At 50.4% G+C, this 12,467-nt stretch overlaps 1 protein-coding gene across 1 annotated transcript; it reads right to left on the bottom strand.

The window, feature by feature from the left end:
- Positions 1-1,625: 1,625 nt before the first annotated feature.
- Positions 1,626-12,136, bottom strand: Ergic3 (ERGIC and golgi 3). The gene is made up of 13 exons (XM_042694723.1): positions 11,935-12,136; positions 11,728-11,798; positions 11,529-11,616; positions 11,229-11,348; positions 8,896-8,989; positions 7,779-7,944; positions 7,585-7,642; positions 4,133-4,164; positions 3,035-3,131; positions 2,893-2,957; positions 2,177-2,313; positions 2,042-2,097; positions 1,626-1,839 (listed from the first exon to the last, which is right to left on the bottom strand). Exons 1-13 carry the CDS (start codon positions 12,020-12,022, stop codon positions 1,760-1,762), a joined length of 1,152 nt encoding a protein of 383 aa, XP_042550657.1. The 5' UTR covers positions 12,023-12,136; the 3' UTR covers positions 1,626-1,759.
- Between the last annotated feature and the right edge of the window lie 331 nt (positions 12,137-12,467).

Below are 12,467 nucleotides of genomic sequence, written 5' to 3'. Positions count from 1 at the left end.
AGCTCCAACAGGGAGTAGGGCAGAGATTTTTTTTTTGACAGTCATGGGGTTTGAACTCTGGGCCTGGGCACTGTCCCTCAGCTCTTCAGCTCAAGGCCAGGGATCTACCACTTGAGCCACAGCGCCACTTCTGGTTTTCTGGTGGTTAATTGGAGAGGAATCTCATGGATTTTCTACCCCGGGCTGGCTTTGAATTGTGATCCTCAGATCTCAGCCTCCTGAGTAGCCACCGATGCCTGGCTGCACAGATGTTCTTGAGTGGCTGCTACAGGTGTTGGGTGGGGGTTGCTGAACACACTGGGAGACTGCGCACACCCCTCAAATCAGATTGGGACCTTGGAGGGAGGCTGAGAGCCACTCGGTGGCTCTTTCCTCCAAACAGCCCACTTGCTGCTCCTATCCTTGCCAGTGGCTCAGTGGCTGGGGCCCTCCCACCGAACCGGTTAGGGCATTCCATGACATTCTTAGATGTGAACTGGGAAATAAACCAGTTAACATGTCCTTCACCAGCCCTGAGGGTAAGCACACCTGTATGGAAGTTCTAGTGTCAGAACTCGGCAGCAGCGACGGAAATCCCAGCCCAACTTAAACCAGAAAGGTGCAGTTTGGTTGATGTAGTTTGTCACAGGGTGTGATGTCACCAGTATTGGTTGTCTCTGCCACTTGGCAAGCTGTGCTGTCCCACAGGGGAAGCTCATCTGTAGGCAGGTTCTCCCCCGTGGATCTGCAAGGTGACAGGCTAGGCTTGCCCTGGTTGCTGTGGCCAGGGAGGGGATGTGCAGGCTGTGAGCATCTCTGGTGAGTTTGGGGTGGGAGACCAACCCTCCTCTCAAGTCCTGTATAGCTGAGCGGATAGAGAGGGGTTCCCAGAGGAAATTCAGCATACTGGTAAGGAGAAGGGTCCCTGGGTGACAAAACACAAGGCTCACTGTAGCCAGTCCTGTCTTTTCTCCACTCGCATAGATTGGTATGCCTGAAGGGGGATTAAATCACGTCCAAGGAGGGGCAGGCAGGGTGGTTCATGCCTGTAATCTCAGGAGGCAGGGATTAGAGGACTGCAGTTCAAGGCCAGCCTGCAGAAAGGACTCTTAATGGGAAGCCCTAGTAGGTCCTGAGCCAGGGTCCTGGTGCTGGCCCTGCTCTATGATGGCACCTCTATCTTCCCTCATTTTTCAGTTTTGCTTCCATTCAGGAGCCTGAAAGGACCTACAAGGATTTTTCTCTGTGCCCAGAGCTAACTTGGGGCTTGGCTCAGGGCAGGGACAGTGAACAAGATGCCATCAGGGGGCTGAGTTGAGATGGCTGTTATTGAAGAAGTGACAAACCACAACTGCACTAGGATCCCTGTACATGGCACTGGAGGTAGCTACTCCATCAGCCACGGAGCCCCGTGGATCTAGGATGCTCACTTGGAAGGGTCCATCAGGTCCCTATGGAGAAACTGAGGGCAGAACCGTGGAGTGGACAGCAATCTGATGTGGAAAGAGTCCTATTTGCCAAGGGATGCCCATGGGGGGCTTCCAGAGGGCTGGGCTGTGACTTGTCAGTCATGACTGACTTCAGTACATGGCTAAGATGGGTGGCTGTTCCTAGGTTCTGGCCAAGAATCACACAGAGACCAATAGTACTATCACAATCCATATTTATCAACCTTGGGCTGGGGTAGACTGAGGAGGCGGGAGGTGGGGCAGGTGGAAGAGGGTAGGGATATAACCACAGGTCAAAGAGAAAGAAGAGAAAGGGGGAAGGGGGAAGATGACTACGTTGTCTTCCCTAGCTCAATTTTCTTCTGGATGGCTCGGGCAGAGTGGTAGATGAGTGAATCGATGAGTCCAGCCACTGGGGGAGAGAGAAGGGCTGGCGCTGGCCCGTTTGGGCCTTTGCTTTGACTTCCTGAGCCTCCTGGCCAGGCCAGCGTCTCCACCAGCTCTCAAGATACCCCTTTCTTTTCCAACCCCAAATCTGGAACAGCCCAGCTTCAGACTCCCACCAATCCCCTACTTCCAAACAGGTACCGTGGGGCTTCTTTGGGGCTTCTTACCTGTGAACATGCCCCCAATGATGGCACACACGCCGGTCAGGAAGTGGGTGAAGGACCTGGCAGAGGGAGCAGGGGGGCTCAGTGGGCTCCTGTCCCTACAGACACAAGCCCTCGCCACCACCCCACGCCCCCTACCTGTGCTTCTCTGTCAGCTTCACCATCATGGGAGAGAGCTCATACAGCACAAAGACTCCAGGAAGGCCCTGGTCACCCAGCAGCCCATTGGCTACCTTCTCATGTCTGGTCACAGAGAACTGATTAGTCCTCAGCACCTGGAGTGGGAAGGGAGCCAGGGCTGGAGTTAGGTCTAGGAGCTGGCACCCGACCTTCCCCAGCACTGCCATTCCTGCCCCTTGTCTTGGTGTACACTGGCTGTGTAAAGGGAGAAAGAGGTGCTAGCTTGGTAACAGATCCCCTGGCCTATTGTTTTCATCCTGATTTCCACTCCAGTCACTAGCTCCTTATCATTTACCCATCCCAGCTACATCTGGTGCATGCTCTCACTGGAGGCCCAGGAATGAGAGGCAGGTCCCCGACAATGTACCCTAAGGCTGGACTCACTTTGTCACTCTCAGCCCCCTGCATTCTGCCACTCCAGAGAGGCTGCTCCACAGGCCACAGCAGGAATGGAACTGGCCCAGAATGCTCAGCCTGACTGCCCCTGCACTGGCAGCACCCCAGGCTTGACCTTGGCCTGTGAGAGTAAATCACCTACCCTCTGAACCTCAGTGTTTCCTCCATTATATGGGGATAAGAGCAGCATTTACTCCCCAGGCTGAAGGGACTAAATGAAGGACCTCAAGTGCTTGGCACCAGGCAGGAGACTGACAGCTGCACTCCCTCAGACTCACCTCCCCATCTACTTTCATGTACACTGTGGGTACCACCTTCACAAAGTACTGGAACATCATGGAGGCTGTGGGGAGAAGACAGCACTGGGCATAGGTGCCAGGCGGGGCTTTGGTAGCAAGGGGCTACCTCCCAAGATGGTACCTTGGGGCGCAGTGACGTTGGTGTGGTCCAGGGGGTTCACGATGCCTGGATAGTCCTCCCCAAATGAAAGGTGCTGGATGTAGTGAGTCATGTTGATCTGCAAACAATGCCAGTGCCTGAGGCCTGAGTCCCCAACCCAGGCAAAGCTCTACTACAGTAGCTGACAGGGATGCTTGGATTTGTCTGTGTGTGGAGGAAGAATGATGAAGGCAGGAGGCCCCGTCTGCAAGAAGCTATGGCTTTAAGGAGAAAACCTGCCTGTGAATTCCTCACAGTCTACACTCTTGACACTCCAGGGTTTAAGGCACTGGCTTCGCTCATCTGCTGGTTGCACAGGCCAGCTGCTGACTTACATGGTGGGTGCTAGCTCTGCTGGGAGGGTCAAAGTCATGAAGGCCAGGCTAGAGGCCTCTGATCTTCAGCTTTTTTGCTTCTTTCCGGCTCTATTTTATAGCAAACTCAGCCACTGGAGGAATCTTTTTTTTTTTTTTTTGCTGATCATGGGGTCTGAACTCTGGGCCTGGGTGCTGTCCCTCAGCTCTTTAGCTCAAGGCTAGCACTCTACCACTTGAGCCACAGCGCCACTTTCAGCTTTTTCTGCTTATGTGGTGCTGAGGAATCGAACCCAGGGCCTCATGCATGCAAAGCAAGCGCTACCACTGAGCTATCTTCATAGCCCCCTGGAGGAATCTTTAAAAAAAAAAATGCTAATCTGATTAAGATCATGCCTTTGGTTAAGGTAGGCCAACAACTTCCCTCTGTTTTCAGAGGAAAGGCCAGACTCCTGAGTGTAGCCTGAGTCCTTTGTGCTCTGGCCCCATCAACCTCTCTCTCCATCCACACCTGCCCTGGCAGACCAGCGCCACACTCCTTCAGACTTTGTCCTGAGGTTCCCTTTGTTGGGGCTGCTCCTGTCCAACTGCATCCCCTAGCCTGCTCTGATCTTAGTCCAGAAGACCCTCTCTCACCCAACCCACAGACTGGGCCCCTGCAAGACAGGGTATATAGTGGTCTACATGCAACCCCACCTCAGAGGAATGAAGGAAGTAGCCCAGTCTCAACCCCACCTGACCTCCGTGGCTTCCACCTGGTACATACATTGTCAAGACCGAAGCTCTGCAAGTCATGGACTAGGAGAAAAGGGAGAAAGGGTCAGCATGGGGAGCAGGATTAGTCTTCTTCCCTCCAGCCTCCTCCCTCTGCAGTAAGGTCTATCTGGCTCTCCGTTAACATCCCCCTTCCCCCCCCACCCCAACCCCACTCACCCTCCGGCCTGGCATTTCCTGATCCTACTTAAGGACAATCAGAAAGGGCCTGCCTGAGTCAATGTAAACTCAACACAGACCCTATTTCTTAGCTGACATATACAGGGAAAATCAGGCCTTTGTTCCCACCAAATCCTGCCTGTGTCTAAGGAAACAAAACCCTGATTCTGATCTCACATGAACTGGATATGACAAATCACTTAACTCCAAAGTAAGGAGAGACCTAAGACTGCCATCTAAGCTCTTTCTGATTCTCCTCTCACAGCTCCCCAAAAGGAATCCCATGGACACCTTGTATCAACTACTCCACAACAAGCGCTTCCTGTCTGCTAAACCCAACCCCCTCCTGCTACAAGGAACCCTACCTCCAAGATACATCCTGTGCTTGTTATGGCCACCTAGAGGCCAGGCCAAGAAGGCCCAATCCCAGACCCATGCAAAACTCTCCCCATCCTAGGACAGGCTGCCCCAGAAGTAGGGGCTTGCCCTTCCTGGGGGGGCAGGACCACTTACTCTCCACAGCATGTACTGCAGCATGGGGGAGGGAGGAGAGGGAAGGGAGGAAGAGAACAAAGATTCAGAGGTTCACAATGAGATCTATGGAACACGATACATAGGATCGCACTATTTTTGCCTCAGCAACAGGGTCTGGCCCAGCCAACAGGCCTCTCTTTAGTTCCCTCCTAAAGGGAACTCTTCCTTGCATGAGGTCTTGGGGACAGAAGTCTGGTGGCCTAGTAAGAACAAAAGACCTAGAGCCCAGGAATCCCTTTCCTAGTTGTGTGACTTTGGGCAAATCACTGCTCTTTCTGGGTCTATGTTCAAATCCACAAGGAGCTATCCTAAGACTCTGATAGTATCTAAGAGAAGAAAGTATTTATCAATTTTGCAATGTAAGATTCTATTTTACCATGTAAGATTATTCTATACCCCTAGTCACAATAGGATGTCAGAAAGTCAGTCCCAGGTCTAAATTCAGGCAGATCACTGGTTACGCCTTGCTCTGGGGTCCATGGCCTGATGACAGCCCCCAGCAGAGAGGCAGCGAGGCTGCTATTTTCTCAGCCATACCTCTCACTCAATGTCTGCAAGTTTCAGAGTCAACAGCTTGACCCTGAACACGTTCCCATAGTCTCAGTGAGACCGGCTCTCCCTTGGTTTCCTCTGGACTAAGAGGGTCCTCCAGAACCACTCCTGCCCTCCCTATTCAACGGGCTTTCTGGAAGACAACACGGATATCACACAGGACCCCTTTTCCTGCCTGCTTCCTTTACCTGAGTAGCTCAGGGCTGACGCAGCCCTTGCTCATCCCCGGGGCTTTTCACCACGTGGCTTCACGTATCCTTAATGTAATTCTTTTTTTTTTTTTTTTTGGTCAGTCATGGGGCTTGAGCTTTGGGCCTGGGCGCTGCCCCTCAGCTCTTCAGCTCAAGGCTAGTGCTCTACCACTTGAGCCACAGCACCATTTCCAGTTTTCTGGTGGCTATTTGGAGATAAGTCTCACGGACTTTCCTGCCTGGGCTGGCTTTGAACCATGATCCTCAGATCTCAGTCTCCTGAGTTGCTAGGATTACAGGCATGAGCCGCTGGCGCCTGGCTCCTCAATGTAATTCTGACTCCTGTTCTCCCCAGCTGACCTCTCACTGGGCTGCTTGCTCAGTCATCGGTAACACCTGTCTTCAACCTCTGATTAGCCCCTCCATTCTCCACAGCTGGCTATTTGGTTTCTCACACCTATCCCCTCTGGCCAAAAGGGAGGTCTTTCGCTCCTTACTGCCACTTTCACATCTATGACCTTTGATCTTCCCTTAAAGTCCCAGCTCCAAAGCTCACAGAGAACAGTCCTTACTTGTTTTAGTCAAGAAAGCCCACAGAGAACTCCTGGAACAATTCTTCCCTACCTTTTCCCAAGGTTTTTAGCAACAGCCCATCCCTGAAGCTCCTCATGATTTCTATAGTCACGTCCACCAGTTCTCCAGTGTTCCCTGGTTTCTCAATTCCTACATATGCCCCTTCTTCTTGGATTTATCCTCTACCTACCTGAACCACCAGCTCTGCTGGGTGGTTCCCTAAACTTTGACAATAACTACATGCCTCAGGTAACTTCAAGTACCTTATGCTCCAACTACCACTAATTTTCTCCCACTTCTCTCCAGTACCTCAAACCCAATGATTCTTTGGCCCCATACCAAGGGTGCATTGTTTCTTTTGCTTGTTCATTGGTGTCCACCTTCACCCCAAACCCATTCTCACTTCTGCCTTTACCATCTTATTGCCCATGAACTAGCACTAGAACACTTCTTTACATATTTCTTTGACTCCCTTGCCTTTATAAGTGCCTGGAAACACTCACCGAGGTAATCCCAATGCTGTGTCACTCACTCTAAGCCACCCCAAACAGCTGCCCTGATGCTGATGGGGTCTCACTTTCCAATCATTGCTCTGGGTCCCAGGGAGGCCCTTGGGTTGCCTAGCAACCCATTTCCACTTCATGGTCCAGGTCCTCTCTCACTCTCACAGTACTACTTACAGTTCCCTTACCGTCTTATCCTCAGCTGGTGACCTTGTGACGTACATCACAAAGAAAAAGAACAGCTTAGAAGAGACGGTTCACGGGCTTTTTAGTGCTCTAGCTACTTCCCTGCCTGTGCCTGGAGTCTTCTTTCCTCTGACTGTGGAATCTGGTCTTTCTCCATATCTGACGTCAGACTCTCTTTCTCTCTCCTTCTCAAGGACTTCACTCCAGGGATTTTTTTTTTTCTTTCCTCTTTGGAGCATCACCTTTGCTCTCTTTACATGGTAATTTCTGACAGCATATTAACATTTTGTGATACCACCTGCCCTGGCTCAAATAATTTGATTTGGGGAGCTACCATTGATACAAGTACCTACGAAACCCAGGCTTGGTGCTATTCTCTTCTCTTTTCTTTCTTTTAGTGCTAGGGATTGAACCCAGGGCCTTACATGTGCTAGGCAGGCACTCTACCATTGAGCTATACTTTTTAACCTGCACAAATTCCATGTAAGGTAAGTACTGTTAATCATCACCGTTTTATAAAGAAGGAAACTGAAACTCAAAAAAAAAAAAATTAAGAAACTTTCTTGGAGTCACACAGCCAGAAGTTTGAAATCTGAACCCAGCCAGTCTGGCTCTTCAGCGTCTGCTCTTAACTATGGGGCCAAGCTTCTCGCCCAGAGAAGGCAAAGATAAGAGCGTCAGGCAGGTTAGAGGCATACCAATTCATCTAGGGTCTATACTGCCCCAGCTGATGTGGGACTACTCACCATGCACATGGGATTGCTGGAAGCTCTTCCCAGGGGCAAAGTGGAAGTTGCCAGCCACCTGTGGGGGATATTTCCTCTCATTCTCCAGCCATGTCCTGCCTTCGCTTGAAGGCCTGAGTGGTCTCTTGGTTCATGGTGGGAGCTCCAGCCCAGCGCAACCAGTTCCCCTGCCTTGCCTCAGTCCTTCCTGGTACCTTGTTGACTTCCAAGAAGCCATACACCTGGCAACCTTCATTCTTCTGCTCTTGCATCTTCTGGCTGAAGCCCTCTCGCCGGCACTGTTCAATAGTGTCTGGGTTTTTGAAGGCCCAGCCTCGACGGCGATATGCCTCCCGCACATCTTCACAGGTGTTGCAGCACCTGGCGAGGAGGGAGGGAAGGGCACCATCAGTTCTGTCTGCCATGGAGCCTCTGCTAGCCTCATCCCTGACCACATGTTCTCAATGTTCCGCAGAGGTATTAGCACTGCTCAAAACATGGGTTTCCATTCCATATACAACATTAATGTTGTATAAGGTTAAAATGACAAATTTTCTGCCACATGTATTTGACTACCAAAGAAATACAAAATCCTTTTTTTGTGAGTGTGGTGATGGGATGCAAACAGGGGTTGGGAAGTTAGCTCAGTGGTAGAGTGCTTGCCTCGCATGCATGAGGCCCTGAGTTCAATTCCTCAGCATCACATAAGCAGAAAAAAGCTGGAAGTGGCGCTGTGGCTCAAATGGTAGGGTGCCAGCCTTGAGCTGAAGAGCTGAGGGACAGCGCCCAGGCCCAGAGTTCAGGCCCCATGACTGACAAAAACAAACAAACAAACAAAAAACACAGGGGCCTTGTACAAGCAAATTATGGCCACACTCCAAACATCCTCCCCTTACAAATAAATGTTTTAAAGTATGTATTTCCAGGTCCTACCCAGACCTGTTGCGTCAGCCTCTCAGGTCAGGGCATGGGTAACAAATAACACAACAGTTACGATATCTTGTAGTTTATTAATTTGGGCTAGACCTTCTACCTCAGAGCTTCACATACAATATAAGTAAAGGGGGATGCAATTGGCCTTCTTCATATAGACAGGTGCTACTACTGGGACTGAGGATGCAAGGCAGAAGGACTCTAGAGAACACCACTGGAATATTTCTCTAGGCTGAAGAGCAGGGACCTCTTTAGCCTCACCCCTAGTTTGCAGTTTCTAGGCAGAGCTTGCTTAGCTTAGAAAGCCTTAGTCACTTGCACCAAGATCCCTGATGGGGGCATGTACCCTAGTCCTCTAAATTTTTAGTCTATTCTCCCCACCCCCAGGGCCTGGCTCACTTGATGTCTTCCGACTCAGCTCCATAGCAGCTCTCACAGCGATCAGGGTCCAGGGAATCTGGATCAAACACTGTCACCTCCACTTTCCCAAGTTCTACGGGAAAGGCAGAAACATGAGCTGGGGGCAGATAATAGTGGTACCTCTGTAGTCTTAGTTCGTGAGCAGGTCTTGCCCAATGAGTTGGGAATAATCAAAGTTAAAATAGTACCTAAATTTTATATGGTAGATACTATAGATCAGGCATTAGGTTTTTCTTTATACATATTAAGTCTTTTAATACAATAGTAAGAAACAGTGACGCTGGGTGTTAGTGGCTCACAGATACAATCCTAGCTATTTGGGAGGCTGAGAGCAGAAGGATCTTGGTTCAAGGCCAGCTCAGGAAGAAAATACTGTGATACTCTATTCTCAACAGAAAAGCTGGGTGTGGTGGAACATGTCTGTCATCCTGTGGTAGCATAGCCTATTACAATGAGATGCCTAAAACAAGCATACTGCAGTCCAAGAATGTACCTGGACATGAAGTGAGAGTTTTTCTCAAAGATAACCAGCACAAAAAAGAGCTGGAGGCACCTAACCTAATAAACATGAGGCCCTGAGTTCAAACACCAGTGTAGCAAAAAGGAAAAAATAAAACTGTAACCGTGGACACTAAGGTTTGTTGGCTACCGGTCACTGTAGTTTATGTACCTTGTCCCCATAATGACTGATTGATCTGAAGCTGGCTAACAGACATCTATTACAGGATACCACTAAGAGCATGAAAAAGAAGTTAAAAATGAACACCCACCCTGTCCCAGATATTTTATACACAATTATAAATACTCTTCCATGTACAATGGTGTTACATATTAATAAACCACTGTAAAATATCACATCAAAAATGAACTTAAGGCTGGGTGCCAGTGGCTTTTGCCTGTAATCCTAGCTACTCAGGAGGCTGAGATCTGAGGATCATGGTTCAAAGCCAGCTTGGGCAAGAAAGTCTGTGAGACTCATCTCCACAGAAAACCAGAAGTATTCCTGTGGCTCAAGTGGTAAAGTGCTCGCCTTGAGCTGAAGAGCTGAAGGACAATGCACAGGCCAAAAGTTCAAGCCCCATTACTGACAAAAAAAAAGAAAAAAGAAAGAAAAAAAAAAGAATTTAATATGCTTAACCTACTGAACATGATAGCTTAGCCTGCCCTACTTTAAGCATGTACAGAATACTTATAGTAGCCCCTACAGTTGGGGAAAATCATCCAATAGAAAGACTGTTTTGCCTGGTGCCCATGGCTCATGCCTAGCTACTTAGGGGGCTGAGATCTGAGGATCTCAGTTCAAAGCCAATCCAGGCAGCAAAGTGAGACTGTTATCTCCAATAAACCACCAGAACCACCAACGGGAAGTGGCACTGTGATGCAAGGGGTAGAGTGCTCGCCTTGAGCTGAAGTGCTGAGGGACAGCACCCAGGCCCAGAGTTCAAGCCCTATGACTGACAAAAAACACAAAAACAAAAAAACCTGTTTTATGATAAGTTTTAAATACTTTAGGTAACTGAATACTGAACTGAAAGAGGAAAACAATGTGTGTGCTTTCACACCATCATAAAGTCGAAAATTCTTAAATTGAACAGCCTGAAGCTGGGAATCATCTGTATGGATTTCATTTGATCCTTCTATTCCAAAGTGATTGGTATTGTTCTTTAATCTCTGCTTTATAGTTGAGGCTCAGACTGCAAAAGGCAAAGCTAGCTAGGAACCCAGACAATTGGACTTGAGAATCTAAACTCTTGGGGACAAGCATCGAAGGCTGATTTCAGCCAATGGGGTAAAAAAGAGTTTGTTATCTAAAGAATTTCCACCAATACTATGACATATAAGACCCATCCTCAAGCTTCTGTTACTCAAATTAAGAAAGCATACAGAGTTACTGAACGAACATACAGAGGCTAGAAGTCTGGATTTCAGTCCACTCTGACTCTTTTTTTTTTGGGTCCGGTCGTGGGGCCTGAACTCTGGGCCTGGGAGCTGTCCCTCAGCTCTTCAGCTCAAGGCTAGCGCTCTACCACTTGAGCCACAATGCCACTTCCGGCTATTTTCTTTTTGCTTATGTGGTGCTGAGGAATCGAACCCAGGGCCTCATGCATGCAAGGCAAGCGCTCTACCACTGAGCCACCTTCCCAGCCCTCCACTCTGACTCTTAATAGCTGAGGAGCCATAGGCAAGGCAGTTGACTGTCTAGATGTTGACTGTTAATATGTCACTGTGCCTCCAACAGCTTATTTGCTGGAAGGTAGGGATTGGGTACTTACAGCTCTGGGATCTAAGACCTGTCCCCCTCCCCTGGTTACCATGCCGCTCAGCCTCTGAGCTGACGGGGATGCCATCCTTGTCTAGTCGTTGCTTGAACAGGTTGTGTTCCACGTCCAGCTGCTGTTCCCCCGCCACATCCATGGCATCAATGCTCAAATCTGGAAGTGTGAACTCAAGTTAAGGCGCGAGGACTCAGGAGGCATGGTGATCTGGGTCTTGGAGGGAAAGAACTTGTCTTGTGGCAGAACTTGGCTAAGGGCAAGGAGTCTGTCCCTGGGTCCAGAACCTAAGGCTGGAGGTGTGAATCTGGGAACTCCCATCCATGGTGATGTACTCACAGGCACAAGGCATGTGTGGGAAGAGAACATCGATGTTGATCTTCAGTTTGTCTCCCCGTGACTTGTCCACGTAGAGCTCAGGATGCACCTGGGGCAGCGCTACCTCTGTAAGATCCGGCCCCCAGCCTCCTCTTCCCCACTCCCACTCGCGGCCCTACCCCTAGGGCGCCCCGCCCCTGCCCTAGGCCCCGCCCCTTACCTCCGTGGTGAGGTAATATTGCAGCTCGGACAGGAATAGTAGGAGCATGAGGAGGCCACTGACGATGGTCACTGCAGGGCGGGAAGCGAGGGTCAGAACGGCCTCTCTTCTACTCCCTCAGATTGTAGCGGGCCGGTCAGAGTCCAGGCGTCCGGGCCGAGCTCTAAGACACCCCCTCCCCGCAACCCCGGCCCCGCCGAGGCCTACCCGTGGCGCCCCCGCAGGTCTTGACCCGGAAGTCCTCCAGAGTCTTGGGGTAGGCATCGAACTGCTTCAGCTTCCCCAGCGCCTCCATGGGGATCTGCCGGAAAGGGGAATGCCAGTCGGCCCGCCCTTGCAATCTCCCGCTTCCGGCCCGGAGGCCGGGACCACGCCCCCTCGCTCCCTCACGCAGGCGCGCGGCGGTGCGCTCGCTCGCCTGCCCTCACGACTCAATAAGCGATGTGACAGGCAGCCGGCCCCTGGCGCCACGCCCCCTAGCTGGAACAGGGCGCTACCCGCGAGGCTCCCAGACTTGAGTTAGTGGAGCGACGGGGCTGCTAGGAGATCTCTGCCAGCTAGAAACAGGGACCATGTTGGCGTTCACTTGCCTGTGTCAGAAACTGTGCCAAGTGTTTTCACTTTAAATTCTTGACCTCCTAGAACAGTGGTTTCAAAGTGTCCCCTGACCAGCGGCAAAGATCGCCTGGGAACGAATTAGAAATGCAAATAATTGGTTCTCATCAACCAGTCAGAAAACC

Source organism: Dipodomys spectabilis, unplaced genomic scaffold (assembly GCF_019054845.1).
Source record: "Dipodomys spectabilis isolate Male_0828 unplaced genomic scaffold, ASM1905484v1 ptg000175l, whole genome shotgun sequence".
Lineage (NCBI taxonomy): Eukaryota > Metazoa > Chordata > Mammalia > Rodentia > Heteromyidae > Dipodomys > Dipodomys spectabilis.
This window is presented reverse-complemented; position numbering and strand designations above follow the sequence as displayed.

Excerpts from the sequence above, each read along its gene's own strand:
- Ergic3 (XM_042694723.1), bottom strand. The coding sequence starts at position 12,022 with ATGGAGGCGCTGGGGAAGCTGAAGCAGTTCGATGCCTACCCCAAGACT. Across the intron at positions 3,132-4,132 it reads AGAGCTTCGGTCTTGACAAT|ATCAACATGACTCACTACAT; the intron begins GTATGTACCAGG and ends CATTGTTTGCAG. Across the intron at positions 2,098-2,176 it reads AAGCTGACAGAGAAGCACAG|GTCCTTCACCCACTTCCTGA; the intron begins GTAGGGGGCGTG and ends TCCCTCTGCCAG.